Source organism: Symphalangus syndactylus, chromosome 6, assembly GCF_028878055.3.
Source record: "Symphalangus syndactylus isolate Jambi chromosome 6, NHGRI_mSymSyn1-v2.1_pri, whole genome shotgun sequence".
Classification (NCBI taxonomy): domain Eukaryota; kingdom Metazoa; phylum Chordata; class Mammalia; order Primates; family Hylobatidae; genus Symphalangus; species Symphalangus syndactylus.
Genome location: NC_072428.2, coordinates 132,118,894 through 132,138,925, shown reverse-complemented (window position 1 = coordinate 132,138,925; position 20,032 = coordinate 132,118,894). Strand labels below are relative to the sequence as shown.

The 20,032-nt window shown below is 41.7% G+C and overlaps 1 protein-coding gene across 1 annotated transcript in view; it reads right to left on the bottom strand.

Annotated features, from left to right (window-relative positions):
• MGAM (maltase-glucoamylase) overlaps positions 1-20,032 on the bottom strand; it is a 239,787-nt gene that overhangs the window by 17,781 nt on the left and 201,974 nt on the right. The window contains exons 47-60 of the mRNA XM_055284278.2: positions 18,129-18,253; positions 15,067-15,155; positions 12,991-13,040; positions 12,422-12,589; positions 10,474-10,626; positions 9,943-10,143; positions 8,009-8,163; positions 7,210-7,378; positions 6,849-6,945; positions 5,435-5,547; positions 4,199-4,324; positions 2,878-3,006; positions 2,512-2,622; positions 2,124-2,186 (exon numbers count right to left, since the gene is read on the bottom strand). Coding sequence (XP_055140253.1) covers positions 2,124-2,186; positions 2,512-2,622; positions 2,878-3,006; positions 4,199-4,324; positions 5,435-5,547; positions 6,849-6,945; positions 7,210-7,378; positions 8,009-8,163; positions 9,943-10,143; positions 10,474-10,626; positions 12,422-12,589; positions 12,991-13,040; positions 15,067-15,155; positions 18,129-18,253 — 1,749 coding nt within the window. The remainder of the gene's footprint in view (positions 1-2,123; positions 2,187-2,511; positions 2,623-2,877; positions 3,007-4,198; positions 4,325-5,434; positions 5,548-6,848; positions 6,946-7,209; positions 7,379-8,008; positions 8,164-9,942; positions 10,144-10,473; positions 10,627-12,421; positions 12,590-12,990; positions 13,041-15,066; positions 15,156-18,128; positions 18,254-20,032) is intronic.

Below are 20,032 nucleotides of genomic sequence, written 5' to 3'. Positions count from 1 at the left end.
GAGGGATTTGGATAGATAGGGTGAGTGGATGAATGGAGGTGGAGATAGATGATGATAGATAGATAGATAGATAGATAGATAGATAGATAGATAGATAATAGATAGATAGATAGATAGATAGATAGATAGATAGATAGATAGAAAGAAAGAAAGAAATGAATAGGGTGGCTGGATGGATAGATAGATAGATAGATAGATAGATAGATAGATAGATAGATAGAACTTGAGTAGATAGAGTGAAGCGACAGATAGATACAGATAGATGAGGTAGATGATAGACAGATAGACAGATAGATAGATAGATAGGTGGATTAATTAATACATTGACCGGTAGATACATAGATATGATAGATTGAAGATAGATAGATAGATAGATTAGATGATAGATAGATAGATAGATAGATAGATAGACACAGAGATAGATACATAGATGGGTACATGGATATACATAGATAGATAGATACTTGTTCAGTAGTAGACAAAAGGAAAACAGCCTTGAACTGAGTTTGACTCGTTCTTGCCAATCTTCAAACCAGCCCTAGCTTCTGTTTTGTTTGTTTTGTTTTACAGCATCTACTGACAGTCTAATAGCCAAGCAGCCTCGTCCCAAGTATGTCTCATTTTAAATCAAGAGTGCTACTGCTGCCAACTGGCTCTGGGATCCAGGAGGTCAGAGACTGACAACAGAGAAGTACGCATCATGGGTTTGCAGTACTGTCTGTTCTTCATACCCTATTGGAGCTGTGCCAGGCCTCAGTCCCTGGCTCCAGATTGGGTGGTTCTGTTAATATCTGACTTTCCCTCTAGGACTCACCACTTGCCCTGAAAACCAACTTATCTGGATAAGGCATGAATATTTGGCCTAACTCCTGCCAGTCACATTCCTGGTGATGAATGTTTTTCCTGCACCACTGTCCATGGGCTATGATCTTACATTACGTAGAAAGAACTCCCAAAAGAGGTCTTCACCCCTGGGCTTCTGAGTGGCTGCTAACCGAATTGACAACTGCTGGGATTTGTTTCCACAACATGGATATTTGTCTGATTAACACTTCATCCTGACAGAGTATGTAGACTCTACAACATATACCACATTGCTGACTGCACAAGCCAGCTTCTTTGTCCCTTCAATTCCTGGCAGATGTCCTAGAAAAGAGGCCTTTTCCTTATCTCCTCAGCTCTCCTGTGGGGGTCACATAGACTACACATGCCCTGCTACAATTCCTGCCCAGAAAGAGTAAGCATTATTGAATAATAGCTCAAGAGGTAGGGCAAGGTACTTGCTCTCCAGGAAGTCCTCGGTCCCACCCTGACAACCCTGCCTGTGGATACTGTCACAACAATTCATAGTAAAGTACACAGGCTGCCTCAGTTCAGGAGACACACATCTTGGCCAGAGGACAGGGCTGTAGGCTTCCTAGACCTCTAAGGAGACATGTATTCATTCAAGCAAGAAATGCTTAGTGAATTTGGAAAAAAATTCAGGTCCAGAAGCATGGACTACTTGGGTTCATTACAAGCAACAAACCATCCCCAGGAGAGAGCAGGTTTCACAATAAGGCTGGAAACTGAGAGGTAAAAGCAAAGTTGAGAAACCCAAGGAATGATGGGGCTCAGAGGAGGACTTATAAGTATGGAAATGCAGAAACGTGTTCATGAGAAAAAAAAAAAGATGTACAAAAAAAAAAAACAAAGACCTAGTCAGTCTTTGAGGGTTGAAGACTGTTTCAAAGGGATAATCAAGGCAACAACAGTAATTATACTAGTTCAGAGAAGAGATAGCACTTCTAGGAGGTACTACCCAGAGGAAACTTCTTGGGCCTTTGTAATCTGACAGCCTTGAAATTGAAATCAACACTCTGTCACCTAAAACCGTGGACAAGTCTACTGAGCTCTCTGGTCTTAAATCCCAAGGATAATAATACATGTCTACATCCCAGTGGGCAGTAAAGTACTACTACATATAAAGTAATGGGGCACACAGACTGACATCCAAGATACATCCCCTAAGTATTTCTCCCTTGTCAAGCTCATGTCCACAGTACAGGCATGTCCACAATCCCGGGAACAGCTGCCCCTTCCTAGAAACCCTGACTCCACCCAAATTTACAAAGACCCTTTACCTCCACTTGACTGTCCCAGTCTAGAGACCCATTCACAACAACATCAGGAAAATCAGGCCAGACCTATGAAGAGAAACAAGTTCAGTAGCAATGCACTAGACAATTTCCCTTACATAGTATTTCCTAAGAAATTATTATATGAACCATATTCCCAGAAGCAATAATACTTTATCATGTAGGATCCATGTAAAAGAGAAGTGAATTCCATAACACATTACATTACTTAAAAGTCGTTAATTGTATCAACAAATATTTATTGAGAAAAGGAGAGCTTCTGACCTCAGAGCCCAAATAGAAAAGGCCAAAAATGACATACACAGGCGTGTGACCCACTAACAGTGACCCACCCTCAGGCTAGGGACTAGTGGATCATCGCTTAGGATTATACCTTTCCCCAGACAATGTCTCCATCATTTGGGTATTTGATGAAGACGTCATCCTCTATGCCCCGAGTGAAGGCAGGATAGGGCTGTGTCTCATTGCCAGAAATGGCTGGATCCTGAAATCAAAGCATAAGTCAGCTGGGAAAACCAAAGCCACAGAATGAGGAGAAACAGAATAAAGGAGAACTCCTCCAGGGCGAACTCGCTGGCTTCTACCTGAACTGTAGAGTTTCTGTGAGTCCTGGGAAATACACATTTCTTACTGCACTTCAATTTATCTACTTGCAACATGAAAATAAAGCATAATGCTTTCTCCACCAAAGCCCATACTTGCTCCCAAACAGACCACACACATTCACATCAGGACTAACCAGAATGAGGATGACCCGCATCCCATCAGCCTTCATGCGATTGATCAGTGCTGGAAACCCAGCAAACTTGGGGCTGAGGGTGAAGTCCAGCTGCCGCTCCATGTAGTCGATGTCTGAGTACTGCACGTCCTGCGGGAGGACACGGGGAGCTGAGTGGCTGCTGCTGTACACGCCCAAGCTTTACAGGAGAACAGCCCTCCACCACCCATGGTGGAATTCCAGACAGATTCTTGTTGATGATTTCAAGTCCCAGCTCTGCCATTTGTTAGGTACAGGTGCTGGGAAATTCACTTAATTTTTCAAATGTTCAGTGATAAGATAAAAAAATCAAATTCAGCATAAAATAGGATAAGAATGCCTCTCTAAGATGGCTATTCTGAGGATAAATAAGAATACTGGATTGGACAGTGCTTTGTAAACTGCCACTATCAGGAGTGATTGTGATGACCTCCCCCAAGAGGCTGCCCCTGGTATCAGTGGTTCATGCTTAGAAAAATTAATATTAACTACCCAGGGCTAATACAATGTGGATGGTAAATCTACTGCAAAACAAATCAAAACAAAGCAACAATGTATAGTTGCTTTGGAATACCCAATCTTGAGGGAAATCAGACACTACATTCTTCTGCAGAATGAAATATTGCATTTCACTATCCATTAATGGAAACGCTACGTTCCACTAATAGAGCTACTGTAAAACAAGAGAAATGTAGAATAAAATTAGATATGCGATGGTACATTGGATCAGTTGTCTGATGACTGGGTCCCCTCCCATCCTCCAGTGAAAGATAAGCTTTATTTCTATGTGTATGTCCTCTGGAACCCATCCGAGGATCCGTGTAGTCCATCAGTGATTAGCTCAGAGCCGATGGGACACTGTGCTACAGCACCAGGGCTGCAGGAACTGAGGTCATATCCATATATACATATACAATGGTCTGACTGTTTGGGGTGAGTTTTTTTCAGGAATTAAGTAAAAGAACCATGGATATTATTTATTCTTATGGAACCAAGGATGTTTTGACTAAATGTTTTGAAATCATGTCAAAGAAATGGAAGGAAGCATGAGATAGCAGAAAAAGCCCTGGAGCCAGCCTATCTCCTCCTCTGGGAAATCATGGTGTGTCTTGAGCTGTCATCTCTAGAAGATGGAAACAAGCGCCCTTATCTGTATTACTGTGCTGGAGTGAGGCTAACTGTGATACTGCCTGAAAAAGAACATTATGTCTTTATAGGATCTCACAAACATTAGACAAATGAACCCAGACACAGAGGCACCTGGGTTAGTTATGAAACTCCAGAGCCATGACTGAGAACGTACATAAGGGATCTGGGCAGCCACCATCTCATCATACAAGCTGGCGATCTCAGAGTCGTTCTGGTAGCCATAGCGACACAGCTGGAACCCCAAAGACCAGTAAGGTACCATCACAGGCCGGCCAATCAACTAGAAAATAGACAGAAAATGTTAGTCCTCAGAACAGAGGCACCAGGTTGAAGTTTTACATCAAGTAATAAGAATATTTTTCCATGCCCCAAGCTAGACAACTAACTAATTGAATTCCACATCAAAACTGACAGGATATAGATCCACTAGTATACTTGGAGAAAGCTTTCTGCTAGACTTGAGCTCCTTCTTAAAAATTATGGAAAAGCTGATTTTACTCCATTCCTAGAGACACTGTAGGTAACTGGTTAAGAAGCCCAGAATCAGAGACAAATGCCTGGCTTAGATACAGGCTCCAGTCCTGCTAGCTGCGTGACCTTACGCAAAAATTAAGTAATCTCTTAGTGCTTCGGTTTCTTCATCTGTAAATAAAGATATAATAATAGCATCTCCCTCATAGTCGTTTTGTGAAGACTGAATGAGTTGCTATGTGCAAAGTGCTCTAACACGCAGCAAGTAATAAATCAGTGATGTGCAGTAAGTAGTACATAAGTGTTTGCTGCTGCTGCCACAACCACCATGTTCACCACCACCATCATCACTATTTTCACCATCACCACCACTACCACCACCATATTCCTCACACCACCCCACTATTACCACCACTACCACCACCATAGCCACCACCACCATCACCATCAAACACCAACCATCACCACCCCCATCATCATCACCATCACTACCACTATCACCACCATCACCAACACATCCATCACCACCACCCCACCACTATCATCACCATCACCAATACCACTACTACTACCACCACCATCATTATCACCATTCCCACATCACTAACACCACCATCAGCCCCTACCACCATCATCACCATCGCCACCACCATATAACCACAAATACCACCACCACCACACTACTATCACTACCATCACCACCACTAGTAGCACTGTAACTTCTGCTATTCTGCAATGCTTACAGAGGCTATAAATTTAATGGTGATTAGCATATATTTATTTTTCCTTATTCTATAATCTCTTTCCAAGTAACACCAATAATTCCAGTTATCATCAGAGAGTTATACTAATGAATGTGGGCTCTGGCACCCAGAATGTGCTGTATAAGTACTTGATAAACAATTGGATTTCCCCCTACCTCAGTGTACTGCTGGGTGACAAGCTCTGGAGTTGGCCCCAAGAACACATAAAAGTCCAGAACTCCCCCTGTGGTACGGTATGTCAAGGCAGGCAGGGGCTGGAACGTCACATCTGAAAATGAAGAAAAATGCTAACCCAGCTGGAAACTTTCCATGTCACGAATCACCCCTGAAATCCACACATTCTCCATCTTCCTGCACCCTCCCTATCACAGAGTGGTAAGAGCCAGTATTTTCTTTTTTTTTTTTTTTTGAGATGGAGTCTCGCTCTGTCACCCAGGCTGGAGTGCAGTGGCGCGATCTCGGCTCACTACAAGCTCCGCCTCCCGGGTTCACGCCATTCTCCTGCCTCAGTCTCTCCAAGTAGCTGGGACTACAGGTGCCCGCCACCACGCCTGGCTAGTTTTTTGTATTTTTAGTAGAGACGGGGTTTCACCATGGTCTCGATCTCCTGACCTCGTGATCCGCCTGCCTCGGCATCCCAAAGTGCTGGGATTACAAGGGTGAGCCACCGTGCCTGGCCTAGAGCCAGTATTTTCTATCATACTCACACAGAACTGAAGAAGTTCAGTGGAAGTCTAAAGGTCCCATTCCTGGGTTTGTTTCCTTTGGTGTATTTCACTATATTTTGTCGTTCTACTCTTAAAATTATGTTTACATTTCAACTTTTATTTTGGATAAGGAGGTACATGTTCACATCTGTTACATGGGAATATGCACAATGCTGAGGTTTGGGGTATGAATCCTGTCAGTAGATAGCAAACAGTACCTGACAGGTAATTTTTCAACAAACCATACACCCTCATAATCCCCAGACTAACTTCTCTAACCCATAGATTTAGCCTAATTCAAATTCTTTTTTTTTTTTTTTTTTGAGACGGAGTCTCGCTGTGTCACCCAGGCTGGAGTGCAGTGGCGCAATCTCGGCTCACTGCAAGCTCCGCCTCCCGGGTTCACGCCATTCTCCTGCCTCAGCCTCTCCAAGTAGCTGCGACTACAGGTGCCCGCCACCACGCCCAGCTAATTTTTTGTATTTTTAGTAGAGACGGGGTTTCACCGTGGTCTCGATCTCCTGACCTCGTGATCCGCCTGCCTCGGCCTCCCAAAGTGCTGGGGCCTAATTCAAATTCTATAACTGGCTCCCACGAGCTGACCTCCAAGACGTTTGGGACCCATGTGGTGTTACTATCACTTCTTATGTGATTTTTACCAAAATGAGAGTTGGGTTAAATCTTCTTATCACATGATATTAGACTGAAATAAACAGAAAGGCTAAACACAAAGAAAAAATAAACAGCAGTGCCTGTAAAATGAAGATTTTGACTTCAAGGAACAGTTAGGCTAAAAACATTCTAAAATGACTCAAGCATGATTGGTATCCCCCCAAAATAAGGGAGGTGCTGATGGCCTTACCCATGGCATTGCTGTTCAGCAGGAGCACTCCATGGGCACTGCCGTCCTCCTCCAGCCCCATGTAGTAGGGGTGGACACCATAGGAATTCTTCTTGTACTGGAGAGTCATGGAGAGAAGCAGTAGGAGTTTAAGAGACATTATGCCTGAGAAAGAAACTCAACAAAAACGTGTTTGCTGAGATAGGTCTAGTTTTCTCCATGAAATCAATTAAACACATGAAACGAAGGAGCCTGAGAATTGGCCCACTCGCCTAAAAGCAGAATGTGATGACCAAGTGGAGTTTGGGAAGATGAAGCCCAAAGCATGCGCAGTGTGGGTGGAGAGAAGCAGAGACACAGATCCCAAATGCTCTGTCCTTACCCCTGGGGGCTGGTCTCGGGAGAACATCCCCCAAGTGTGCCACTCCAGGTCTCTCCTATAGGACGTGTGCTCAGTTTCCCCAAAGCCGTAGAGGTACTTGGAGGGGAGGCGGGTGGAGATGCGGATAAACATGTCATTGAAGGTGAAGCCAAGGAGCTGAGAGTCCCAACTGAAACACAAAAAGGCAGATTTGAAACAGAAAATGGGCTTTTCTCTCTGTTTCCAGCAGCTGACTTTTCAAGGACAACAGAACACTTGATTCCAACCCAGAACCTGTTCATCTCCCAAACAAGACAGAAACTCAATTGGATTAAAATATCATAGATATCCTCGCTAAAAGCCCAGGAGTTCTTCATTCATCTGTTTCCCACTGTCACTGCCTCCTTTCAGTGGTCCTTTACAATACAAATCCAAGCACTCCTCACCATCACAGCTGGGACCACTCCACACCAGCACCACCTTCCACCCTTGAACCCCTCAGCGCATTTTCTACATAGCACTCAAAGTGATATTTACTTATTATTTGTTGTCATGAGAAGAGAAACCTCAGCGGTCTAATCCAGAGAAGGCACCCCATAAACATTTGTTGGATGAATCCTCAGGCACACTCAGCTGCCTCAGTAATTATTTCTAGAATGCTAAAGATTTCCTATAAGAACAGGTCTGAAGGAAACAACTCATCCATGCATCTGGAAGTGGACAATGTGATGTTTTCAACCAGGATACATCCAAGGACTATGGACCTGGCAGCGAAGGCACAGGTAGCCATCAACTCTGAGTCACACTAGAAGCCACTCACATTACAGTGCCTGTACTCTTCCGGCGAATTTCAATCCCAAATGGATTCTTCTTAATGAGGACATCATAGAGTTGACCCTCAGGGGTGCTGGATGGCACGCTGGGTATGCTCAGAGGGACTGGAACTTCATACCGATTGTTGTTGGGATCATAAATCTAGGCCAGAGAAAATCGATTTTAGGCAATAATAGTACTCTTGAAATCTATACCCCTAGCAGAACCTTTTTTATTTTTGGACAAAAAGTTCAGATGCTATGTTTCTGTCTTCTTTAAGTTTATGATATCTGAGATTTAACTAATATATAAACTAACAATGTCAGATTTAATTTTTTTCTGTCATTTCTCATTATTACGGCCTCTAACACATTAATATACTCAATGGGACATTGGTGCTAACATGGACAATCATTCTGGAATCAGCGTGGCATTTATGAATATGTTACTTGTTATTTCCTGTGGGTATATGAGTATATATAAATACCTTAAAACTTTTCTGAATTGAAAAAAAACCTGTCTCTCCAAAATGAAATCTATTTGATTAAAATAATCAGAATGTGCTTGCTGAAAGTGGTATCTAAACTGATTCATGAGTACCTACCTCATCCCTGCCTGACACTGCACAAGACACTAGGAATGTGAGCTGAATAAGGCAGTGTTATGATTTTACAAAATTCACATGAGAATGAGAAGTGAAAGAGAGCAGCTCACAACACCTGGGTGATGTGTGCTAAGGGAGAGCTATGTAGAAGTGCTGTGAGATTCTAGAGAAGGAAATGCCTAACATTGTTTCTGGGAGACTGAGATGGTCTCCCAGGAGAAATACAGTCTAGAGTATTAAAAGATTGGTAGTCATCAACCAAAGAAAGAAAGGAGATCAAGTCATTCTGGTGAAGAATAACAACCACGAAGGCAGAGAGAATTAAAGTGGGCCAGAAAGAGGCAAATATTTGGAAAGACCTAACGTATAGTCAAGAGGTAGAGTAGGCAATGGTTAAGGCTAGAACTCCAAGGAAGTTCATTCACTTCAAACCCGTTAGGTGCCTACAACATGCGAGTGCTATGATGAGGGTACAAACATACAACAGCATCATCCCTGCATTACAGGATGTGCAAAAACTCAGAATTCGGGTTGATGTCAGACTGTAAAGAAATTTTTAGGCAATGCGACAATGTCCTGATCACTTTCACTTACTCTGTCAATTACGTTATAGGGCTAACTATCTGCCAGGCTCTGTATTAGACTTCAGAAGCACAAAGAGGGAAGGGCACATGCCTGTCCTTAGAAGCTTAGTTTAACAGAAAAACAGACATAACAGCTAGTCCATCCCTGGTCCTTAAATGCAATTAAATCCTGGAGAGAAATGAAATCACTGCACACTGGTGGCTATTTTATGCATACCCCAAATTCAGTATCCCAAACTGAACATACCATCTTACATTGATCAAGCACAAACCTTTTCAGTACTCCCATTCCGGTTGATGTCAGCACCATCCATATTAAGATGCAAGATACCAACACAGTCATCATTCTTGATGCTTCCCTCTCCATTGTCTCCTGCTTTCAATCGAGCACCAGACCCTGTAACCCAACTTCCTGAATCTTAAACAGGTGCACTGTTCTCCACCTTCGTTCCAGTATCTAGTCCAAACCTAAACCCTCACCTGACCTGCCTAACTGGCAGCCTCCCAACTTGTCTCTCTGTACCCACTCTTGCTCTCCCAATCATTTTCCTGACAGTAGCCACAGTAATCTTTTCCAAATGAAAATTAGGACAGGTCTCATTGTTCCCTCAATGATTTCTCAATGCTCTTTGGATAATAATCTAGTCTAGTGTAGCATGATTAACTTATTTTAGCGTTCTGTGACCTGAACCAGAAAAAGATAATGGAACTGAAAAGGGTCTAATCACTACCTGATACATGTACTGTGTTTACCTTGAACTGCAGCATTTCATTCTTATGGTAAGTGACATCCAGGCGAAGGAGGTTCACGGGTGTGGAGGGGAAGGCATTGGCATAAACAGAAGACTTTAAGGAGATGTCAGCTGTGGCCCCATGGGAATTATACTGAACATCACTGACAGAGTATAGATCATTGACAAAATAGCAAAAAGGGACTCCAGAAGAATTGGATGCCTGAAAAGTAAGGGCAAAGTCATAGATCAGCACAGCATGTGGTCTTACAGTTCTCTAACCTAAACAGGGTTAGGAAAGTCATCTTAGACGATGATAAAACCAGCCTATCACTTGGCAATAACATAAATTTAAATTCCTGGTCTCCAAGCAAAATATTTATTTTAAAAAGTTTCGCACTTGTCCCCACCTACTCGTCACATCCAGATCATGTCCCTTAGGAAGTCCTTTCTATGGATTTTAAGTAGTTATGTACGTGCCACTGCTATGCTTAAGAAACTACAGATTAGGTGTGGAGATTTTCATGCACATGAACCCCACTAGCATGGTTACCTCCCAGATACAGCCCCGGGCAGCGCAGTTTTCTGCAGAAGCACCATTCTCATCAGGGTAACAGTCTATTTTTTCTTCATCCCTTATCTTTATGCTCCACTCCACTGTGTATGCTTCTCCCAGGAGAAGATCGATATCTGTGATAACGGCGACCTGTAGGAATGCGGAAATCACAAGGAAATTCATCTTTGGGAGAAAGGCCTTGCAAGATCTAAGACTTTTTGTTTTTTTTTGGGAGGGGGGAAACAAATAGACATCAGTCCACGCCTTCAACCATCCAAGCAACATATCACTTTAGCTTATAAGAAGAGAACTGTACAGTGGGAGAATCTATTTAGCAGCAACAAGGCAAATGTCTCCCCTCTAGCAGAATCTTGTACATAGCATAATGAAAACAATTAGGTCAAATAAAACCTGTGGTGATCACCCCTTATTCTTTTCTACCCTGACTCCTCTTAGCCCTCTGTGTCTTGTCAGGAAGGGTCTCTCTGCACTTCCTCTTTATCATGACACATGGTGCCATCCCAAATTGAGTTGATCTTCTTGCTCTCCAGTCCCCAAACCAGTATCCCCCATTGGTGTGGAGTGGTAGAAACAATACAGCAATAGGAATCATATGACCTGGTGGTCATGCCCACATTTCTGTAGAATGTTGGACAAATGCTTTCTTTTTTCAATTCTTAATTTTAATGAGTATATAGTAGGTATACATATTTATGGGGCATATGAAATATTTTGATTCAGTCATACAATGAATAAAAATCACATCAGGGTAAATTAAGGATTCTATTTCATTTCTTTGTTTGTTTTTTATTTTTTTTTGAGACAGAGACTCGCTCTGTTGGCCAGGCTAGAGTGCACTGGCGCGATCTCGGCTCACTGCAAGCTCCGCCTTCTGGGTTCACGCCATTCTCCTGCCTCAGCCTCCCAAGTAGCTGGGACTATAGGCACCCGCCACCACGTCCGGATCATTTTTTGTATTTTTAGTAGAGACGGAGTTTCACCATGTTAGCCATGATGGTCTCAATCTCTTGACCTCGTAATCCACCCGCCTCAGCCTCCCAAAGTGCTGGGATTACAGGCGTGAGCTGCTGCGTCTGGCTGTATTTCATTTCTTTGAATTTCAATTTTAGCAACAGCAAAATTGAGAAGTTGAAATAAAATCATATTTCTTTCCGTTTCTAACATCCCAGCGTCTTCATTTCTCTAAACATAAAGGCTGCAAATTTGAAACCTTCTTTGAATCCCATTAATTCAAATATTTAACATTTTTCCATATATTTTTCTTATCTTTGACCCTTCTCTAAATACCACTTCCGAAGTTAAAGTTCTCACTTGTCTGGAGTAAAAAAATCACATTCTAAAGATTATCATCCTTCTCCCAGTAACCTCCCAATCTAAACCATCTTGTACTTCCCTGTTCTACTAATCCCCAGCTCCCACTCCCATGGCCAACAATGCTCACACACAGTAGCACAGCCTTCCTTCAAGGATCAGTATGAGACTGCTTGAGCATTAAATCAAGTTGGTACCTAAGACCCTCCAAAACCTGACCACAAGTTTCCTATCCAAATTGGCCTTTTTCAAATACCAAATCTTATTTGCACTAGTCATACAAAATTCACAGTCTAATAATGTAAGGCTATTCCCCACTTTCCAACTTCGCTGTTCCTGTGTCTCATCATCATTATTATTCTATTTTTGGGAAAAGCAAGTGAAACCAGCCAGAGAGATGGGAACACTGATAGCCAGAGAAGGGAATGAGAAGAAAAATATCCAACTCATTCTAGCTCTGGCCACCTCATTTTTTTCCCCAGCCCTCTCACTTCCCCAAAACACGCCTCAAAGGTGCTCTGGTCCTTCGGGGACCCATGCAACCTTGGCAAGAAGGAACATCATGGTGCTATGGAGAATTCTCAATATACCATCTCAACAAAATGGGTTTTACCTTCAGGTTAGAATCATAAGTGACTGTAGGAGAAGTCTGACTTGGGACACCATTGTGCTTCACTGTAACATTGCTAGGTTCCTCCGTCCCAAGAATTTTAATTTCATTGAATGCTAAATTATTGGGGTCCTTATAGGTTGATTGTGAAATATTCACCTCCAAGCGGTTCTGCAAAACAATTAAGTCCAATTGTGCATAAAGGTATGCCTGTAATACACAGATTCTCAAGTCACTCAAATATTCCATTCCAGACCGGATACCCCCACTGCCCTGAATGCCTCTCTGCTTTCTCTACTAGTGTGTGCTCCAGAAGTACAACATTATTTGGATAATCGTCTAATTTAAAACAATCATAAAAACACACAGACATTTAAAAACTGTATTTAGAAACACTAGCTGCTATATCAATGCCTCCTTTTGAAAACATCGATGAAATCATAAATAGAAATGTGCTCACCTATTGCCAATAATGCATATAAAGTTACAAATATAATCACACATACAAGCACAGATATGCTAATGGTCAGTCCAAAGCCCACACCTAAGATTCAGAAAAATATGCTACTCACTTGAGTGACAGAAAACTCACATAAAAGATACACTTTATTGGCCACAGTATCTGAAAGTGAGAGAAAGACAAGTCAGATTCTGGCTGGCCCACCACAGAAGAACAGATTTCACACCCCTACTCTTTTCGGCTACATCCGGATGTCACAAATGGCAGTATTTCCTTTACCTTATGGATGAATAATATTCCATTGTATTCATTCATCCATGTATACTTAGAATGTTTCCATATCTTGGCTGTTGCAAGTAATGCTGTAATGAATATGGGAGGAGTGTATCTCTTAAAGACACTGGTTTCATGTCCTCTGGATATACACCCAGAAGTGGGAATTCATGGGATTGTATGGAAGTTCTCTTTTTAATTTTTTGAGGAACCTCCATACTATTTTCCATAATGGTTGTAACAATTTACAGTCCCACCAACAGTCTAAAAAATTCCATTTTCTCCACACCCTCACCAGCACTTCTCTCCTTTCTTTTTCATGATTTCAACGCTAACAGGTGTGAGGTGATATCTCACTGTGATTTTTGACTTGCATACCTGTGTCTTTTAGTCATGTTGAGCATCTTTTCACATGCCAGTTAGCCACTTGTATGTCTTCCTTGGAAAAACATCTGTTCAGGTACTTCACCCACTTTTTAATTGGGTCATTTGATCTTTTGCTACTGAGTTGTATGAGTTCCTTATTTTTTTGTATTACTCTCTTCTGAGATATATGGTTTGCAAACATTTTTATCCATTCTGTAGTTTGCCTTTTCACTTTGTTGATTGTTTCTTTTGCTGTGCAGCAGCCTTTCAGTTGGGTGTAGTCACGCTTGTTTACTTTTTGGCATTTTGCCTTTGCTTTTGGTATCATATCCAAAAAGTCATTGCCAAGACTACATCAAGGAGGTTTTTTACTATGTTTTCTTCTAGGAGCTTTACAATTTTAGCCCTTACATTTAAATTTTTAATTTCTTTCTTCACAGTAACCAAGATATGAAAACAACCTAAGTGTCTATCAGTGGATGAACAGATAAAGATATTCTGGTACATATATACAGTAGAATATTTTTCAGACATAAAAAGAAGAACATTCTGCCATTTGCAACAGCGTGAATGACTCTGGAGGACATTATACTAAGTGAAATAAGCCAGAGACAGAAAGTCAAATACTGCATGGTCTCACTTATATGTGGAATGTAAAAAAGTTCATCTCTTACAAGCAGAGCCTACAACAGTTGTTCCTAGAGCCTGCGGGCATGGAAAATGGGGAAATGATGGTCAAGGGTAGAAACTTTCAGTTATTAGATGAATAAGTTCTGGGGATCCAGTCTGCAGCATTGGTGGTGATGGATGTGTTCATTAAAATAGCTGTGGTAACCATTATACTATGCCTACATATATTAAATCCTCACATTGTCCACCTTAAATATATTCAATCTTTATTTGCCAACTAAATATTTTACAACTAAATAAATAAATAATTTTTAATGTACATATTGGATTAGATGGAAAAGAGTTTCCAAGGCCAAGCCATTGTTTTTCCTTCTCTTTCCTACCGGAACATTGCAAACATTCCCTTCCAAAGGCTTCCAAGGCATATGCTTCAAGGGAATCTACTTCCTAAACTTGAAGCATAAGAATTGTTAGTATACCGGACCCACAAATATGCTAAAATGTATGGCTAGATGAGTACACACTACAACAGTATATTCTGACTGCCTTACTGGCAGGGGCATGATTTTTATATCATCAACACTTGCTCATAAGAATTTTAGGAGGACGACATTAACATTGAATTAGGGAACAGTCTTGAAACCTTCTCATCTAAGCACCTAATGACAATAAAATGAGAGCCTACTATAGATACCACTGGTGAATGGGAGAATTGTCAGAGATACAAACATATTTTTCTTTCGTCTGTAGTTCAACTACCACTATCCCTGAATGGTGCAACCAGAAACAAAATACTTAAGTGACTCTTGCTACTGTGCCTTTTGAGATTTCTCCCACAGCTGAATGACCAGCAGGAGTGAAGGACCGTAAGTCACAGGTGCAGGTTGGGAAACAGCAACATTATCGTAACAGCGCTCACCCTTTGTTTGCCCATCATCCCAGAAAAGTTCTCCTTTGGCTTCTTTGTTCTCGTCTAGGGCAATGATAAGACCAAGAGGGTTCTTTCGACTGTGGGGAACAAGATTCAAGAGACAAAGACAGGAGTCAGAGAATTTTGCCAACTGAGCTGAGACTATTTCCATCAAATTTCAAACTGGAAAAGATACTAGCAGCAGATGGTTCTGTTTCTTGAGGTACAAACACAAAATCGACAGACGCATTTTTCTGTAATATTAACAGTGTCATAGGAGATAGAAACACCCCAAACATTAGCAATAACATCTATGTTGGAGGCAAGAATTTAAGCACCAGAGGCACTGCAATAGCTCAAATAAAAGCTGCTTCTGCAACAACTATTTGGAATACAGAGTATGAGAAGAGAAAGAAATCTTAGGCAATAACTGGTTCAGTCAGATCACTTTAGCAATGATGCCCTCAGGAGAAGTGTCCAGTGCTGTGAGGAAGATACATTTTCACCTGCCTAAAGACCATTTATACTCAGAAAGCAACAACATACACTAAGGTCCATCTATTAAATGGTAACGTAGCTGATTATTTATTATTAGTTTGTTTTGAAAGAAAAATCATTCTAATGATCTACTTTAGAATTTACAATAGGAAACACAACACATTACTCAAAGACGTGGTAGAGTAGATGGACAGAGAGGAAGAGGGGGAGAGAGAGCAATTTGTATTTGGAATCTCTCCTCACTCTGTCACTCTCTAGGCAACCTCTCAGTTTCCTGCTCTTCCTGTTCCTCCTCTGTCTGTCACTGGACTCACATTCTCCACTGTATTCTTCCACAGTTCAGCCTCTTACTACGTAAGAGAGTTAGTTTCCATTATCAACAAAATCATCTGCTTTCATTAAATATTCATGTATTGAGTAGCAGTCATTTCTAGGAAGTCAATGAGATATAAAAATTAATAAATCACAACTCCTCATCTGAATGATCTTAAATATTATAGGAAAAATTAGGCACATTCACTAAAAAATGAAGGCAGACCGTGAAAACAACACAAAAGTTAAGATATTCTAGGAGTCCAGAACCACAGTTCTACAAAAATGGTAGACTATATATTCTTTTGGAGACTTACCCTGTAAAATATTACCTGATCCTAGATAAATTACAACACACATTCCTGTTAAAATGTTGTTGGATTTGCAAGAAGGTAAGGAATATATTCAAGAGACCAAAACAATAACAGGATAGCAAAACACTGAGCTAAAACTAAAAGGGTGCTTAGTAAGCAAAACCTAGGATCTCCATGTGTGCAAATTCCCATAGCAAGGTTAAAATTGGGCTACTAAGCCTCATGATCCAAGGTAGAAAATGTGAACCTCTGATTCCCACATGAAGCCGGGATCCTTGATGGAAGCTAACGTGATGCCAGTTGGAACGAATTGCTGGCTTGCAAACAGAGGAGAAGGCCAATCAACTCTGGAGGAATGAGACCCACATTTAGATGCTTAACATTATCACAGTACGAAACAAAAAATCACCAAGCACACAAGGTAGTAAGTCAACATAAAGGAAACTCAGCAAAAAAGAACTAACAATAGATTTAGATGGCCCTAAACACTTCAGATAATACAATTTTCAGGCACAGAGTATACAACTACTATTGAAATGCTGACACTGTTAAAGAAGAAAGACAAAATCACTCAAGGAGCAAAAAAATATACATTACAAATGACCAGAAACTTGGAAGTGGCAGTGCTTCCTCTGCTGGAAAATTAGGGAAAGATTTATTGCTGTTGAAATGTAAGTTTCATTTGGATCATTAAGAATACACCAGGCAAAGATGTTGGAAAGGATAAATACAAAAGCCCAAATGCAGTAAAATACATGGGTATGTTTGGGAAATCGCCAGCTTTTTGGCATAGCTGGTCTGTATGTACATTAAGGTGTGGCAGGCGATAAGAGTTGTTAAGGTAACGTGGAACCAGGTTGTGACTGAACTTGAATACCCTATTAATGGAAGACTTTGGACTTCAAGCCTGGGAGCAACCAGTTGAGATTTTCATTTTGGAAAAATCAACTTGGTATCAGTGTGCAGAACAGCTTGAAGGTGAACAGTTAGAAAAAGGAAGCCAACTGGTATTGGATTTAGGGATATTTTCCATTAGAATCATAAAAAGTCTACAATTTGGAAAATTAAAGCAGTAAGAGAGGTTCAAAAGAAAAGACAGGTTTCTGGCTTCCAAAGGACTCCTAGTCTGTTAAAGACAAATAGGCTAATACTCTCAAAGGCATGAAGATATAAATGTGCACCTCTTTAGTACAGATGGAATCTATAATTTTGGAATCAATTACATATGAAGGAAAATTCAGTGACATGGACTTACGAAGTTTGCAGGAAGTAATTTTTGAATTCACTTTTGAATCACAAGAAAGAAATCTCTTAGCGGGAGAAAAGAAAGAGGAAGTTGAGATTCTAGGAGGGTGGAAATGGATCCTGACTCTCTACAAATGAGAACGACTGAGTCAAGAGCAAAGAAACATGGATGGACAGTGTGGCCAAGGCAGATAGAGGCATCAACTGACCTGGTTTGCCCAGAATAGAGAGGCATCCCAAGAGGGGAGACATCTGGTGCTAAAACTGCAACAGTCCTGGCAAACCAAGGAGGCTGACCACCTGGCTGTTAGTGTGTTTTGAAAAGAAATTCAAAGGGTTTAAGGAAGGACATGAATTACAGTCTTTCAAAATCCATTGGATACATTTGTAAAACAACAGCTTCTGAAAAGCTGTTGTGAATGGTGGTTGCTCCTATTTTGACTTCCATCTCAGATGTGAGATTAAAAAAATGACATTCTTAGACCTATCATCTCACTCCCTTAGACTTAAAAGAGTTGTTAATAATTAGTTAAAGAGTATAGAACCCGAAAAAATTAACACACAAGCAACCAAACAAAGCAAAAACAAGTGTTGAGTAAAATTGCATGTGGGCTTGAGAGTGACGCTTACATTTTGGTGGACTTCATTACAAATTGTTGAGCTAACTGACATGTAAAGGAAAACCTGAGTCCTCTCATTCACCTTAAGTGGGTGTTCAGTGCAGGCTCTTGCCAGGGCAGGATGTAGCCCCCACGGACATGAAGATTAATGTGGTCAAGAGGGGCTGGCAATGTCTTCCACTCTCCTCTTGCATTAATATCCACACCCTGTGGGCAGAAGAAGGTAAGAGATGACAAAGGAGAGGACAGGCCCCTCCCTGAACAGTGCATCCTGCCAGACATCTCATCCTCTCCTCTGAACTTACGCCTGATCATCACTCGTCGCAACATACCTGCTATTACCCATTCTCCATTCACCCAGTGCTGCAAGAAATCTTGCAAGGCTGCTATAATATCTTGGTAGGGTCTCTTGCCTTTGCTTCCACCGTACAAGCTACATTTGCCTGATGTGTGACAGGAAGAGGTGCTACTCTCTCACCTGAATCAGAACCTAAGGGACCATCCTTCCATCCTACATGTTCTCAACTGGAGCAGGGCTTTTCAGTCTCAGCACTATTGAGATTTGGGCCAGAAATTCTCTGGTGATGGGGCTATCCTGTGCCTTTTGATATTTAGCAGAATCCTCAGATGTCAGCAACATCGCCTCCTCAACCCCACCCTGTTGTGACAACCAAAAATATCTCCAGGCATTGCCAAATGTCCCCTGGTAGGCAAAATCCTCTCATTTCAGAGCTGCTACTTTACAGGTAAGAAGCAGTTGTTGTTGACAACAAGCAAACAAATATGCATGGCTGTGTTCCAATAAAACTTTATTTGCAAATCAGCTAACAGGCAGATTTGGCTGTGGGCCATAGTTCGCCAGCTTGTGCTCTAGAACGAGTAACAGTTACCCAAACTTGGGAAGATTAATTAAGGTGACACTTCTTCATTAATCCTATGAGATTCATCTTCATTTTAATGAAACATCAAAAATTTCATCTCTTTCTTTTTTTTTTTTTTCCTGAGATAAACTCTCGTGCCATCACCCAGACTGGAGTGCAGTGGCACAATCTCAGCTCACTGAACCTCCACCTCCCAGGTTCAAACGATTGTCCTGCCTCAGCCTCCCGAGTAGCTGGGACTACAGGTGCATGCCACTACACCTGGCTAATTTTTTGTATTTTTCATAGAGACGGGGTTTCACCATGTTAGCAAGGATGGTCTCGATCTCCTGACCTTGTGATCTGCCCACCTCAGCCTCCCAAACTGCTGGGATTACAGGTGTGAGCCACTGCATCTGGCCGAATTTCATCTTTTTCTAAACAGCTTGCTCCATGACTTCTTTTGTCTTTCCCTCTTCAATCAAAGATATCTTCTGTTAGTGAATGGGAGACTCAACATGCTCACTCAGGACAAAGGCCAGTCTCACTTAAAGGAAGCTGGCCACCTCTTCCTGGGGAAGGCCTGGCTGGGAAGCACATAGCAGAGCCTTAACATGTTACCACCCTAAGGGCAGATGCAGACTAGCAGCAGGAAGAGGAGTCTGGGGCTGTGGAGAGGACTTGGGCTCCAATGGACTGAGAAGAGAAGGAACAAAATTGCACATCCTTCTCCAGTTTTCACCTCATCTCACTGCAACCCCTTGGATTGAAGGGGCCAGCACATGCTCTGCTTCCTGTATCCCTGCTTGTACCCCTTTGCTGTATTTCCAGCCCTCAACTATGTTCTCCTCAGAAAGTCAGAAGAAGAGTCCTAGTTAGAAACGAAGGAAATACCTCCTTTGATTCTTCCCTAAGAATCAGGGTCTGACTTGTCAGGGTCCCAGCAAGAGATTACCACCCCAGAGCTGCCCGGGAAGACCCTGGCTTCCCAGCTGAGTCTTTGGGAATCATACTAGCAATGAAACTATGCGGCAAGGAGCTCTTCATTGCTTCCTCATTTCTAAATGCACTTGCACTGCTTAGACACACAAGGGTTGGGTCCCATACCTCTGTGTGTGTTTTGCAC